The sequence below is a fragment of the Podarcis cretensis genome, assembly GCF_951804945.1.
Source record: "Podarcis cretensis genome assembly, chromosome: 9".
Classification (NCBI taxonomy): domain Eukaryota; kingdom Metazoa; phylum Chordata; class Lepidosauria; order Squamata; family Lacertidae; genus Podarcis; species Podarcis cretensis.
The window spans coordinates 2,279,928-2,294,825 of record NC_137178.1 but is presented as its reverse complement, the minus strand read 5'-3'; the positions used below and the strand labels follow the sequence as shown (position 1 = coordinate 2,294,825).

The 14,898-nt window shown below is 50.6% G+C and overlaps 1 protein-coding gene across 2 annotated transcripts; it reads left to right on the top strand.

Annotated features, from left to right (window-relative positions):
- The first annotated feature begins 3,371 nt into the window (after nt 1-3,371).
- ANKRD53 (ankyrin repeat domain 53) lies at nt 3,372-11,639 on the top strand. 2 transcript variants are annotated; one of them, XM_079991024.1, is made up of 5 exons: nt 3,372-4,568; nt 5,896-6,095; nt 7,499-7,663; nt 9,993-10,134; nt 10,754-11,639. In XM_079991024.1, the coding sequence occupies exons 2-5, from the start codon at nt 5,950-5,952 to the stop codon at nt 11,507-11,509; spliced, it is 1,209 nt and encodes a 402-aa protein (XP_079847150.1). In that variant the 5' UTR covers nt 3,372-4,568; nt 5,896-5,949; the 3' UTR covers nt 11,510-11,639. The 2 variants fall into 2 exon arrangements, with proteins under 2 accessions (XP_079847150.1, XP_079847151.1); XM_079991025.1 differs by having other exon boundaries at nt 3,381-4,568; nt 10,014-10,134.
- Nucleotides 11,640-14,898: the final 3,259 nt, after the last annotated feature.

Genomic DNA, 14,898 nt, shown 5'->3' with positions numbered 1-14,898 from the left:
GATGATCGCGCTCACCTCAGGGAGTCGGGATCCCGCCCCCCCCCCCCGAAACAGCCTGCAAGTCGCCCCATCTCCCAGAGCCATTTCCCCAGCCTCTTGCCAATGGCAAAGTGATGAAGGCAAGCACAAGATAAACGCAAAGCAAACTGTTCCGTTGCAGCGGAGCCTGAATTCATTTGCCCAGGAGTCTTCCTCCCTCGCCTGATTTTGGGGTGCTCACGTCCCTTTCCTGGTAGACGCAGCTCTTTGCATCATGTGGAGCTGCTCTGAACTGGGACACAGGTCTGTAAGAAGTTCAACAGGTGGAGCTTTCGGCTCATAGCAGCCTCACATAGGTTGCTGATAACCTTGCTTGTAGATTCAGGTAGGTAGCCGTGTTGGTCTGATGCAGTCAAAATAAAGAAATAAAAAATAAAAATTGTCCAGTAGCACCTTAGAAACCAACTAAGTTTGCTCTAGGTATAAGCTTCTGTTTGCTTGCCTTAAGGTTATACCCAGACCTTAGTCGCTCTGGTATCTGAAGAAGTGTGCATGCACACGAAAGCTTATACCCAGAACAAACTTAGTTGGTCTCTAAGGTGCTACTGGACAATTTGATTTTTTTATTTATTTCAACCTTGCTTGTCTTCAGGATTGCAAGGCCGGGGCAAATTTGAGCCTCCAGCCAGGAAAGGGGGGGGGGACGGACCCCACACAGAGACAAGATTTTCTCAAAGGCTGTTGTACAAGTCTTACTATGATCCTGGGATTGAAGCACTAGGTCAATGCCACTAAAGTAAACGTGTCAGTGACACGTCATCCTAGATCTCCTTTCGGACTAGTAAGTAGGCTGTTATTTTTAACTGCACTAAATCCCTGAAAGCATATTTGGAAGAGTATTTGAACAGCATCATGCAGCTGATGTCTAATGACTGACTCTCAGTAACGACTGACTTTCGAGTAGCTAAGGGGTGAAATTATTTCCAAAGTATTTGCAGCATCAGCAAATCTTGAATTTTTAAAAAGCCTGATTTTTTATTTTATTTTTAGAAAAATGTACATAGATTGTTTCAAAGGCCACAATGGGGTGGAAGGGTGCTCATGTCAAAGACAACCAATCTATAAAACTAGCCTTTTAACTTTTCTCTTGGTATAACTTGTCGTTCTAACCCCTCTTTTGTCTGGTAGTTGGCACAAACTACGAATGAACCTGGGGGCTGAGGATATTCTGAGATTACTCATCAATTATAAATGCCTTCCTTTAAAGTTACTATCAGTTATGAATTGTGTATATGTAGTTAGTCTGCTCATTCTAATTCGGTTTTTATAAAAAAAATACCTTTCATATTTGTTATCCTTGTTTGTGGTGCAAAATGTCTCAGTCGCTAAACGCTTTTATGTTTCTCTGGGTGTGCATCATATCTGCACAATTCTTTTATCAAGTATTTTTTAAAGTATATTCTAGTCCAATCATCTTGCAAGGCAGGAATCTTAGGCCCAATGTTGGGCTTGAACCCACAACACTGAGACTCAAAGAAGTCTCCCTTCCAACTCTCCAGTCCTGTGGATAAAGAGATGTCCCCCCTGGACCCATAAGCGGGTGTTCAGGCCATGCATGCAAAATAACCAAATAAATTCATGCATGTGCATGTATATACAGTCATAACTTGGGTTACAGACCCTTCAAGGTTGCGCGTTTTCGGGTTACAGACGCTCCAAAACCCGGAAGTACTGGAATGGGTTACTTCCGGGTTTCAGCACTCGCACATGTGCAGAAGCACTAAATCATGCTTTGCACATGCGCAGAAGTGCCGAATTGCAACCTGCGCATGCGCAGACATGGCGCTGCGGGTTGCAGACGTGCCTCCTGCACAGATCATGTTCGCAACCCGAGCGTCCAATGTGTGTATGTGTGTTTGTGTGTGTGTGTATATATATACAGTGGTACCTCTAGGTGCGAACTGGATCCGTTCCAGAGCCCCATTCGCACCTAGAAGCAAACGTAACCAGCAATGGCACATCTGCGCACGCGCACATCGCTTTTTGCCGCTTCTGCGCATGCGTGTGACGTCATTTTGAGCGTCTGCGCATGCGCAAGCAACGAAACCCGGCGCTCTGTTACTTCCGGATTGCCGCGGAGCACACACACACACACACACACACACATATTTATTACATGTGGGGAAGGGGGTGTATTATTGGGTGGTGGTTGGTTTTTATTTTGATTCTGTTCTTGTGGTTTTATATTTTCATTTTATCCTGTGAACCACCCTGAGACCTGAGGGCATAGGGCGGTATATTATTATTAATAATAATAATAATAACAATGCACACATACAATAGATGTATTTATACAATAACATGTAGACAGAGAGAGAGAGCAATGCAAGAGTTGCTGAATGAAAAACAGCAAACCAGGGTAGCAAATTACAATCTTCCATCACCACGTTTCTCAGGACATCCATTCTTATCATTTTGGGTTGCCACAATTCATTAATTATAAATTAATTGTAATTAATTAACTAATTTTGGGAGGTGGGGGCAAAGGGGTTTTTTTTTTTTGCAAAATCTCAAATAAAGAAAAGGAAATAAGTTTGGGGGGTATTTTTGAGGGGCCGCCTGGTCTCTCCTTCCGCGGCGGGGCCTCGAACCCGCGTCTCCCGGGGGCGCCAGGGGGCGGCGCTTCCGAACTGTCCCCGCCCCTCCCCGCCGACGTCAGCGCGCCCCTTCCGGCCTGCGCGGGTTGCCCTGGCAACGGCGCCGCCGCCGGCGGGATGGCGAGGCCCAAGAGCGGCTCGGAAGCGCACGGCCGCCTCGGCGCCTCCCCAAGGCCAGTGGGGGCGGGGCCAGGCGGGAGGGGGCGGGGCCAGGCGGGAGGGGGCGGGGCGAACGCCGCTCTGGCGGGACACGCGTCTCGGCCTCCCCTGACACGCGTCTCCCTCCCTCTCTCTCTCTCTCTCTCCAGCCACCCCCTCGGCCAGGGCAGGTGGTGCGGTCCTGAGCGGCTGCAGGCGGAGCGGGGCTGTACCATTTCGCGCCGCAAGGGGGGGCAGCAGTCGCTGAGCATGTTGTCTCCTCGCTGGGAAACCGGGCAGGGGGTCCCTGCTTTATCTCCCTCCCACCCCCAAAATAGATCCTTTGGGGCAAACATAGGGGACCTCCACCCCCTCCAAAGAAACACCCCCCTTTAAAAAAAAAATAATTTTATTTACAAATTAGAAAAAAAATAAAAATTACAAATATACAAAAGGAAGAAAATACATGTAACCAAGAGAAAATTAGAAAACATTTTACCTCTTATCATATTTACAATTGTAAACAAAGAAACACCCTCCTAATGCCCCCTTCTTGCATGGAAGGGGCTGTTTGGGCTGCATCAAGGGAGGGGAATTCTGCCAATCATCGTTTTAGCCACACATGCCTTTATTTGTTTGTTTGTTTGTTTTGTTTTGTTTGTTTGCATCCTGCTCTCCAGCCTTAAAGGCTTGCGCACAGTCAACTGCTGCAATTCTAACCTCAAGGAAAGACACAGCACAAGAGGGCAAAGGTACAGGGAGGGAAGAGGAAGATCAAAGCTTCAGCACCAATCTCTAACTATACTGGCCGGCTGGCCCATTTTAGAGGCAGTTGGTGCCCATCTCCCTCCCACAGAGGCTGTCCTTTGGGATTCCCATAGAAAGGAATGCAAAATGGATTCATCCGTCCCAGACTTTTAAAAACAACCCCTACAACAGCAATTTAACATGAATTTTACTATCTAACGATACCCTTGAGCCATAAAATGAAAGCAATAAACAATGTACTGCAGTCACACAATCAATCAATCAATCAATCAGTAGCTGAACTGGGTTCCACCCAGCCACAAAAACAAAACAAAAAAGCCACAAAAACAAAAACGCAAAATAAATAGCAAAATCAGACAGAACAGACTTCAGCGTAACACTCAAAATGGAAGTGTGGCGCTCAAAACAGAGCATGTTTGGCTTCTGAAAAGAGTTCCTAAACCGGAACACTTACTTCTGGTTTTGCAGTGTTTGGGTTCCAAGCTGTTTGAGTATCAAGCCGTTTGAGAACCAAGGTACCACTGTGCAAGAGATTCTGCAAAATGTAGTGTCATCAAACAGGATCTGATGGTCCATATACAGACATAAAATAAACCGCAAGGAAGTGAATTTGTGGGAGGTAGCTACTTGAACTATTTTATGGCACAGACATAAAGGTTAAGTACAACAAGGCTACAAAACATGGGCCCTGTTACACCAAGGGAAAGTAATTGGAGTATTCAGATGCCCCTGTATCGGCCCAATTCCCACAGCCGAGGGGAGAAGATTCCTGATGCAGCAGAGCCAATGATGGAGTGTGCTCTGTCTCCCAGGTCCTTGGATTTTGCAAATGTGTCCAAAAGGGGTGATTGACATGGCCATACCTTTTCCATCTTCTTCTTCAGTCTTCTCCCTAGCAAGTTCTCTAAGCAGGCTCCAGCAAGGGTCCTGTCGAAAGACTCACAGTACGCAGCCAGCAGCGGACAAGTTCACTGGCTCAAGATCTGTATCCAAAAAGCCGAAAGCCCGACTCAGGCCGACATTAATGTAAATATCACCTTGTTTGCACGGATTTGGGGTGCGATTGGGGGCACATGCAGTCTGATCCACACTTCGGAACTCCCTGCCTGTTGAGATCCAGGAGGTGCCTTCGCTGTGTTATTTTTGGCGCCTGCTAAAAACATTCTTGCTTAGGCAAGGCTAGCCAGACGCTCAGAAAGCGGTGTAGATTTTAACCTGTTTTAGTGTTTTAACTTTTAAAAACTGTTTTATACTATTGTTCTAAATCTTCCTTGATTTCTTTGGTATGTCCTTTTGTAAACCCCTTTGAGGTTTGGCGCACACACACACCAATCAAGCAGTGTATAAAATTTATGAAAATAAATATATTGCCTCCTCAAGATCCTCAGTGCATATACGGGTATTAAGTGTGCAAATTCGAGGTTGCTTTATAAGCCATTCTGGTTGCAATTCCAGTGGGAGAGAGCAGATCAGCATTCACCAACTTGCCAAAGGATGGCATAGGGACCAGGCAAGAATAGATAAAGGGGCAGATCCGAACCCAGACTTTTCTGTCAGTGTTGCCAGAGAGTAAGGCTAGGTTAACACTCACTTTATTTCCAGTGTTGGGTTTTGATCTGTTGTGAACAGTTGGGCGAGGGGAGATTTGTGAAATGCCCCTACAAACAAGGACTTCACTGCGCTTGAACGTGTGAATACTGTATGGACTTGCTCTCTGTCCCATCCCAGGAGGTCCCCCATGAATGGAAGAAATTCTTTCTGGAAAGCAGAGAGGAAAACTGAGGGTTATACTCAGAGGATTTTGCTAAACCTATAATAATTATTTATTTGTACCCTGCCCATCTGGCTGGGTTTCCCCAGCCACTCTGGGCGGCTTCCAACAAATATTAAAAATACATTAAAATGTCACACATTAAAAGCTTCCATGAACAGGGCTGCCTTCAGATGTCTTCTAAATGTCAGGTAGTTTTTTATCTCTTTGACATCTGATGGGAGGGCGTGCCACAGGGCGGGTGCCACCACCGAGAAGGCCCTCTGCCTGGTTCCCTGTAACTTGGCTTCTTGCAGGGAGGGAAACGCCAGAAGGCCCTCAGCGCTAGATCTCAGTATCCGGGTAGAACGATGGGGGTGGAGATGCTCCTTCAGGTCTACTGGGCCTTTGAGGCCGTTTAGGGCTTTAAAGGTCAGCACCAACACTTTGAACTGCGCTCGGAAACGTACTGGGAGCCAATGTAGGTCTTTCAGGACCGGTGTTATGTGGTCTCGGCGGCAGCTCCCAGTCACCAGTCTAGCTGCCACATTCTGGATTCGTTGCAGTTTCCAGGTCACCTTCAAAGGTCTTCTCTTCTGCCAGGGCTTCTCCGCGCTGCACACGGCAGCTTTGTATGGGCGCCTGGACTGCATTCAGATGCTGGTGGAGAAATTCAATGTCGACGTGAACCTGGCCAGCCTGACGGGCTGGAGGCCCATCCACCTGGTGCTGAGCAAGGAGAGCCGGAATGCGGCGCTGGAGTGCCTGCAGTACCTCATCAAGAAACAGGCCAACGTCAACGTGTGAGATGGGCGGTCCTTGCCTCCCCTTCCCGTCGTTCCCTCGTGCGCACCCGGCTATGCGCAGGAGGGGCAAAGCGGAGCCTCGTTCCTTAGTGGGATTTCCCTGGAGGGGGAGCGGCAGTCATTCGGTCACGGGGCAGGCACAGCGAAAAAAGGGCCAAGTCCGGCTTCCTCAACCTCAGCCCTCCAGATGTTTTTTGCCTACAACTCCCATGATCCCTCGCTAGCAGAACCAGTGGTCAGGGATGATGGGAATGGTAGTCTCAAAACATCTGGAGGGGCGAGGCTGCGGAAGCCTGGGCTAAGTGATGGACAAGCCCCAATCTCCGTCGTTCACAGCCAGCCCTACTGAGGATGGGGAGCATTTCATCTCTGCTTAGAACAGGATTAGGCCAGTGGCCCATCCAGTCCAGCATCCTGTTCTCACAGGGGCTGGAAAGTGACTGCATTGCCTGCCAATTAGTTTCTGTGCCCAATTCAAAGTGCTGGTTTTGACCTATAAATCTGTAAATGATTCAGGACCACAATACCTCAAGGACTGCCTCTTGCTGTCAGAACCTACCCAGACCCTGAGATCATCCTCTGAGGCCCTTCTTTGTGTGCCTCCTCCTCGAGAGGTCCAGAGAGGGGCAGCATGAGAACGGGGCCTTTTCCGTGGTGGCTCCCCTTTTGTGGGATGCTCTTCCCAGGGAGGCTTGCCTGACACCTTCATTGTACACCTTTAGGTGCCAGGCGAAAACTTTCCTCTTCGACCAGGCCTTTGGCTGATTGACATCCCATGCCCTTTTAAATGTGTTGCAGGAGGGGGGATTATTGGTTTTATTTTCTTCTTATTTTTATTATGTGTTTTGTGCTTTTTATGTTGTAATTTAATAATTTTAATAATAATAGGAATAACTTTTTTGTACCCCACCCATCTGACTGGGTTGCCACTCATTTATACCATGAACCGCCCTGAGATCTACAGGCATAGGGCAGTATAAAAATTTAATAAATAATAATGACGGTTGCCTCTAGGAAACCTGCGAGCAGGATCTGAGCAAAGGGGCAAATATTCCCTTTTGTGGTGTCCAGCAATTGGGACCACGGAAGCATTGCTGCCTTCAATTGTGGAGGCAGACCAGTCAACCTTGCCCATTCCTCCTCCATGAACTTGTCAAAAGTTTTTATTTTGTTTCATTCGCTTTATATCATGATGAGCACTCACGGTTCTAAGGCGTTTAAAACTGGAGGAGCAGAGAGCCCTTAGTCCTCTGGGACAATGGCCTTTTTGCTCTGGATTGTGTTTTCTGCCCTTCATAACCGTTTTGTGATTCATCTTGGGCAAACTGATTCGGATTCCTGAAAACATTCTGCAGCTGACTCCGCAAAAAGCAATGGAACCCTGCATTCTTGTTTTCCAGGCAGAACCAAAGTGGGGTGTCTCCACTTCACAAGGCGGCCAGCGAGGGGCGTGAGAATTGCATCTGGGAACTGATCAAGGCCGGGGCCGATGTCCATATCCGGGACTATGAGGGCCAGAAGCCCATTGACCTGTGCAGGATGTGGGGCCACAGGTCCTGTGCCAAGTGAGTATTTTGTATCAAGGCGGGATGGGCCAGAGGCGGCGATGCCAGGGGGCATTGTGGGCATACGCCAGGTGCCCACCTGTGTGCTGCAAGTCAAGTGCACCCAGTCCTGCCCTTAATTATTACTAATAACAATAATAATAATAACATTTTTTATTTATACCCCGCCCTCCCCGGCCAGAGCCAGGCTCAGGGCGGCTAACACCAATAAAATCACAGTAAAAACATAACAGGGAGAAAAGGGGGGGGGAGAGGAAAAGGGGGGAATTAAAATACAGTGGTACCTTGGGGTTACATTCGCTTCAGGTTACATACGCTTCAGGTTACAGACTCCACTAAGCCAGAAATAGTGCTTCAGGTTAAGAACTTTGCTTCAGGATAAGAACAGAAATTGGGCTCTGGCGGTGCAGCGGCAGCAGGAGGCCCCATTAGCTAAAGTGGTGCTTCAGGTTAAGAACAGTTTCAGGTTAAGTACGGACCTCCAGAACGAATTAAGTACTTAACCCGAGGTACCACTGTACAGGTTAAAATGCAGCCTCATTTTAAAGTAGCTGATAAATCAAGACCATAAGGGGAGGGAAACATAAGGGTCAGACCGAGTCTGAACCAAAGGCCAGGGGGAACAGCTCTGTCTTGCAGGCCCTGTCAAGTCCCACAGATGTCAAGTCCCGCAGGGCCCTAGTCTCTTGTGATAGAGCGTTCCACCAAGTCGGGGCCAGTGCTGAAAAGGCCCTGGCCCTAGTTGAAACCAATCTAACCACCTTGTGATTTGGGACCACCAAAGTGTTGTCATTTGTGGACCTTAAGGTCCTCCGCGGGACATACCAGGAGAGGCGGTCCCGTAGGTATGTGGGTCCTAGGCTGCAAAAAGCTATATTGCCTTTGAATTTTTTTATTTTATTTTTTAATGTTGCTTGCGGGTTGCGAGAAGGAATCCTAGTTCTGCTTTGGGGAAGGAGCATAGCTCAGCAGAGCATCTGCTGATGGGTGCGCACCCAGGCAGGGAGCCTGATTTAGGAAGTAAGGATCAGAGGCAGGGGAAGCTTCAGAGCTGGAGGAGGAGGAGGAAGACGCAGGCCAGGGAAGTGAAGGGCTGGGTGCTTCCCCACCTTCTCCTGCTCCACTGTCTCCCAGAACCAGGAGGGGACTGAAAGGAGAAGAGAAGAGGCAGTTTCCACCCAGGCTCAGTCTCTGGCTACATGCATGCAGCCCGACGGGCGGAATTATATAAACTGGTGGAAGGGAAGTGTTACCCAGATTCTGCAACTGCTCTATAGAGCGCAGACTCAGGAACAGCTGCCTAGACGCAAAGTTGGTGTGCGTGCTTCTCCAGAGCTGTAGATGTGACTGTTACCTTGGACAATAAAGGGTTGACCCTCTGCCTTGTGCATTCCTTGGCCGGGGAGCCCCCAGGCTCCATCCCTGGCACCTGCAGGTTGGTCTGGGAATGACTCCCTGCCTGGAATCCTGCACGGCCACTGCTGCCAGTCAGTGCAATGCTGAATTAGATGGGTCAATGATCTGATTCAGAATAAAGCATCTGCTACATCCCTGCGTCTATATTTTCCACTTTGGTATACATGAGATTCCTGGCACAAGCAAGAAGCCCCTGGGAATCTGGAGCTCCTACATATGATCCTCAGAGCATCAAAGGAGAATAAGAAGAGTCCGAGTGCTGGATCAGGCCAGTGGTCCCTCTGGCCCAGGCTCCTGTTCAAGGGGAAGCCCAGAAGCAGGGCCTGAGCCCAACAGACACTTGCTCTCCCTTCCTGTGCTTTCCAGCAACAGAGTCCCTCCTTTGCTTAGCCGTGTGACCTTATGCTTCCCAAGTCTTTCTACAGGCTCTCAGTGCTCTAGAACAGGGGTCAGCAAACTTACCCCACCTCGAGCTGGTTCTCCCGCACCAATCGCACAGCGGGCTGGAGAATGCGTGTCCATACACGTGCAAACACACTAGTTACGGCGCACTCCTGGGTCAGAGGAGCACCGGAAATAGCTTGTGCGCATGTGCACGGGCCTCCTCTGACCCGGATGTGCACCGGAAATAACGCTTGCACATGCGCACAAGCTATTTCCGGTGCTCCTCCGACCCAGAAGTAGGCAGCCGCACAGCACAGCGCCGGTAAGAGTGGGCGGCGGCAGCGGGCAGCAGGGGTCGCCACGGGCTGGATAAACGAGTCAGCCTTAGTTTGGGGACCCCTGCCATAGAAACATCTGTGCAGGAAACGATACGGATACCAGCAGGGGAGCTTTGCGATATGGGACGATGATGCAGGTCTTTCTCTGCCAGTCACCTGAGGCAGATCCTCCTCCTCCTGCACTCATCCAGGGTGGTGCTCTGCCTCCACAGGTGTCTCGCCAGCGCCATGTGGAAAGCAGACAAAGCGCACTTTGTCCAGCAGGTCGCCAAACTGAACAAGATCAAGGAGGAGTGCGAGGTGCAGAAAATTGAATTCCTTAAAAGAGAGCAGGTAAGCAGCAGCATGGATGGGCACAGGCAAAGCCCCCTTCATGGTCGTTTCGGTTACCAGTGCTCCTTACGCCACATGGCTGGGCTGTTTAAGAGAGGGCAAACCATTGGGGAGTTACAGCGCTGTCTCTGGCTGTAGAGACCAACAGGGGAGAGATATGTTTTGTTGCAGCTGGGGCAAATGAAGGTGTCTCCAGTTTTGCTGCTGCAGATGCACCATGGCGTTTCTCCTCTTCATTGATATAATAATAATAATAATAATAATAATAATAATAATAATAATAATAATTTATTTATACCCCGCCCATCTGGGTGAGTTTCCCCAGCCACTCTGGGTGGCTTCCAACAAAACACTAAAATACAATGACCTATTAAACATGAAAAGCTTCCCTAAACAGGGCTGCCTTCAGATGTCTTCTAAAAGTTTGGTAGTTATTTTTCTCTTTGACATCTGGTGGGAGGGCATTCCACAGGGCAGGTGCCACTACCGAGAAAGCCCTCTGCCTGGTTCCCTGTAACTTGGCTTCTTGCAGGGAGGGAACCACCAGAAGGCCCTCAGAGCTGGACCTCAGTGTCCGCGCAGAACTTTGCCCACTGCCTTGTTTGTCCTTTCATTACAGATGGAGATAAATCTCAGCAACAAACTGGCCTTTGATGAGTGGCTGGCCAAAAAGCATTTGCCTCCGCCTCCGGCCAGGATCGTGCGCTGCCTGGACACGAAGCGGAAGTCTGTGCTCCCTCGCAGAGGAACGCGGAAGAAGACCAGCCCGATCCTCTCCTTCGAAGAAATAGTCCCGCTGAGAGTGGACGACACTTACCAGCTGCGGAAGGACCGGCGGTGCCGGCCGTGGAACGTCAGCACCAACTTAGCCTCCCTGCCGGCCACCTGCATCAGCCGGCCAGAGACTGTGCGGCTGGGCATCCATCCTGACCCGCCCGCGGAGCACGACTTCACCTCCTACCTCTTCCTCTACAAGAACGGCTATGGCGACCCCGAGATCCAGGTCGACGGCATCGGCAAGATCCTGGACATGCCTGACCTGCCCTTTGAGGTCCTCAAGAAGAGCCTCTATCCCGACACCCGGGCGACCCGTTTGGATGTCCCGGGGGATCTCAGGCCCCAGCACATATTTGGATTGCAGCACAGGCGCCGCCCCGGCCCTGAGCATCGCTGGACCGATCAGATGGCACTGAGCCTGAGGCAGACGGTGGACCCGGCCCTTCTGGGCACGCTGAAGGCCCACCTTGCCACCTACAGCGACCCCCAAGTGCTCTTCCCAAGGCTGGAGTCGGGCAGCGCCAGCGGCAAAGACATCTCCTCTTCCTCCTCTACCCAGAGCAAAGGCAGCAGCCACCAAGATTCACCCGTGGGGTAGTTCGCTAGCCCAGCACAAAAATATGTGCCTGCCCCAGTTTTGCAGCAGAGCCCAGCAGGGCTGGAAATAATCATTTGATTATTATTATTGATGAGTCTGGATTGAAACAGTTTGCTATGAGAACATTTGCACCAGGCGAGGTGGGGGGGGGGCATTAAACCAGCTTATTTAATGCTTGTTTTTGTGGCGCTGTGGGTTAAACCACTGAGCCTCGGGCTTGCCAATCAGAAGGTCGGCGGTTCGAATCCCCGCAACAAGATGAACTTCTGTTGCTTGGTCCCTGCTCCTGCCAACCTAGCAGTTGCAGTTGTGTGTGTTGCTTGCACCCTCTAGAGGACAGGAGTGTGCAGAACACAAAAGCCTTGAGGAAGCTGGCTTTCAAAACATTTTGCAGCTGTAAAGCAAATTATTCAGTTCTGCAAGGGTCAGCACGATGAGCTAAATACGCAGCATCAGACTCCACTAGTGAAGAGTTGTTGGGCTGGTTCTTTTCAGTTCTAAGACATTCTGTAGTCAGGGCTGTATAGCAGAGGGATTAAAGCCTACAGAGCCTAGTCGGCTCAGAGTACTGGCCTCTTATGGGGCAGCTGCCCCACCTTTGGGAAAACTGTAAGGATTCTTAAGAACACGAGAAGAGCCTGCTGGATCAGGCCAGTGGCCCATCCAGCCCAGTTCTCACAATGGCCAGACAGATGCCCATTATGGGAAACCCGCAAGCAGGATTTGAGCACAATAGCCACTCTCCCCTGCTGTGGTTTTCAGCAGCCGGGATTCAGAAGCATGGCTGCCTCCAACTGTGGAGGCAAGAGCATACAGCTGTCATGGCTAGCAACCTTCAATAGCCCTCTCCCCCATGGATTTGTCTAATCCGCTTTCAAAGCCACTTTCAAATCCACCTAGACTGGGGACCATCATTGCCTCCTGCAGAAGGGAGTTCCAGAGTTTCTTCCACCACCTCCCTCAGATTTGTCTTTGGAGGAGCATACAAGCAAAGTGTGCCCTTGTCCCATGCATAGGAAAGTCCCCGCAGCCAAGGGGGGAGAGCCACTGCTACAGCAGAGTCCACAGCCTGGACGAAGTCCGCCCACCGCTCTTGAATGGCATCACCGCCTCTTAAGCACAACAGCCAGCAATAAGGCTGGGAGTGGGCTGTCCACATGGGGCATAGCACAATCTAGCTTGGGGTCAGCAAACTACGGTCTGCAGGCTGGATCCGGCCCAATTGCCCTCAGGATCCGGCCCTTACACGGACGTTCCATGGATCGACAATTCTGTTTCTTAGTTAATTTTTTTCCGGCACCACCGTTTTTTCCGGCACCATTTCCCCCCCTTCCCTCTCACACACCATGGCGTCTCCTCCCTCCCTCCTGGCTTCTCCCTGCCCTGCCAATGGTGGAGGAAGGGGTTTGGGCTGGACTGCACCTCTCCAGAGCCAGCCGGCCCTTTTGGGTCGCTTGTCCCTCCGCAGCCGCTGACAGCTGCACTCTCCCAGCCGCGGCGCCGGTGCCTGCGCTGGCGAGCGGCAGATGCCGTTGTAGGTGGTGGCAGGACGAGCGGCCCAAAAGCTGCGCCAGGATGTGTGCAAAGTCTCACCCTAGGAATGTGCCTTGTATTAAGTCAGGCAGCTGGGCCCATCTCAGCACCAACAGAAGGGATGGAGCATGAATAGTGCCAGCCCACTCATGAGGCAGGGTGAAGCAGGTGCCGGAGATGGCATCCCTGCCTCACTGCTTCTGCCACCGCCAGAACACTCCACTCTTGCCGACGCTTGGCGAGAGGGGCATTCCAGTGGCAGCAGAAGGGCTGGGGTGGTGCAGCAGGAGGATGGGTTGGGGTGAGGAGTACAGCAGCATATTCCAGGTTCCCCTCTGGGTGAAACGGGGCAGGCTGCCCCTGGGGCTGAGGGATCTCTTCAGCCAGCCGCCTCTACTCCCTGCTAGCGCTGCAACAGCTATTTTGTCAAGCCCAAATGTGCCGTTAAGTAACGGAGCCGCCACCCCCTTGCCCTAATTAGAAAACAGCCTCAGCTCCAGCAGCACTATTTGTCAAGCCTAAATGCGGCATGGGGGGCTGTTTTCGGCATAGGACCTTGCTTGCAACACATGGGGAAGAAAAGCTTGGATTTGATATCCTGCTTTATCACTACCCGAAAGACTCTCCAAGCGGCTAACATTCTCCTTTCCCTTCCTCCCCCACAAACAACAAACACTGTGTGAGGTGAGTGGGGCTGAGAGACTTCAGAGAAGTGTGACTAGCCCAAGGTCAGCCAGCAGCTGCATGTGGAGGAGCGGGGAAGCGAACCCGGTTCACCAGATTACGAGTCCACCGCTCTTAACCACTACACCACACTGGCTCCCAACCTCCCCAACCTCTGCAATAAGTTCTCCCCCACCGCCTGATTAAGGTTAAGAGTGCTGGATTGTGTGTGACAGAAAGCATGGCTGATGGGTCATATATGTGCATGCAGGCGGGCACAGGTGCCTCCGTGTGTCCCTGCCCACGCCTTCTGCCAAGTCAGGCCAAAGGGTCTACCTCACCCCAGAATGCACTGCTCTGGCTGAAAGGGGCTCCCAAGCGCTTTCCTAAGCCAGTTATTGCAGGCTCTTTAGGTAATAATAATAATAATAATAATAATAATAATAATAATAATAATAATTTATTATTTATACCCCACCCATCTGGCTGGGCCTCCCCAGCCACTCTGGGCGGCTTCCAGGCCGAGGCAGTTTAGGGCTTTAAAGGTCAGCACCAACACTTTGAATTGTGCTCGGAAACGTACTGGGAGCCAATGTAGGTCTTTCAAGACCGGTGTTATGTGGTCTCGGCGGCCACTCACGGTCACCAGTCTAGCTGCCGCATTCTGGATTAGTTGTAGTTTCCGAGTCACCTTCAAAGGTAGCCCCATGTAGAGCGCATTGCAGTAGTCCAAGCAGGAGATAACCAGAGCATGTACCACTCTGGCCAGACAGTCTGCTGGCAGATAGGGTCTCAGCCTGCGTACCAGATGGAGCTGGTACACACCTGCCCTGGATACAGATTTGACCTGTGCCTCCATGGACAGCTGTGATTCCAAAATGACTCCCAAGGTGAGTCATTTTAGGTGAACACACTAGGGACCTCAACTGGGACTTTACATAGGAACAGAACCAGCTCCAGGAATGAATGAAACCCCTGTACAGCGGTACCTCTGGTTACGTACTTAATTCGTTCTGGAGGTCTGTTCTTAACCTGAAGCACCACTTTAGCTAATGGGGCCTCCCACTGCCGCAGCACGATTTCTGTTCTCACCCTGAAGCAAGGTTCTTAACCCGAGGTACTATTTGTGGGTTAGCAGAGTCTGTAACCTGAAGCGTATGTAACCCGAGGTACCACTGTACGTCAAACTGCCA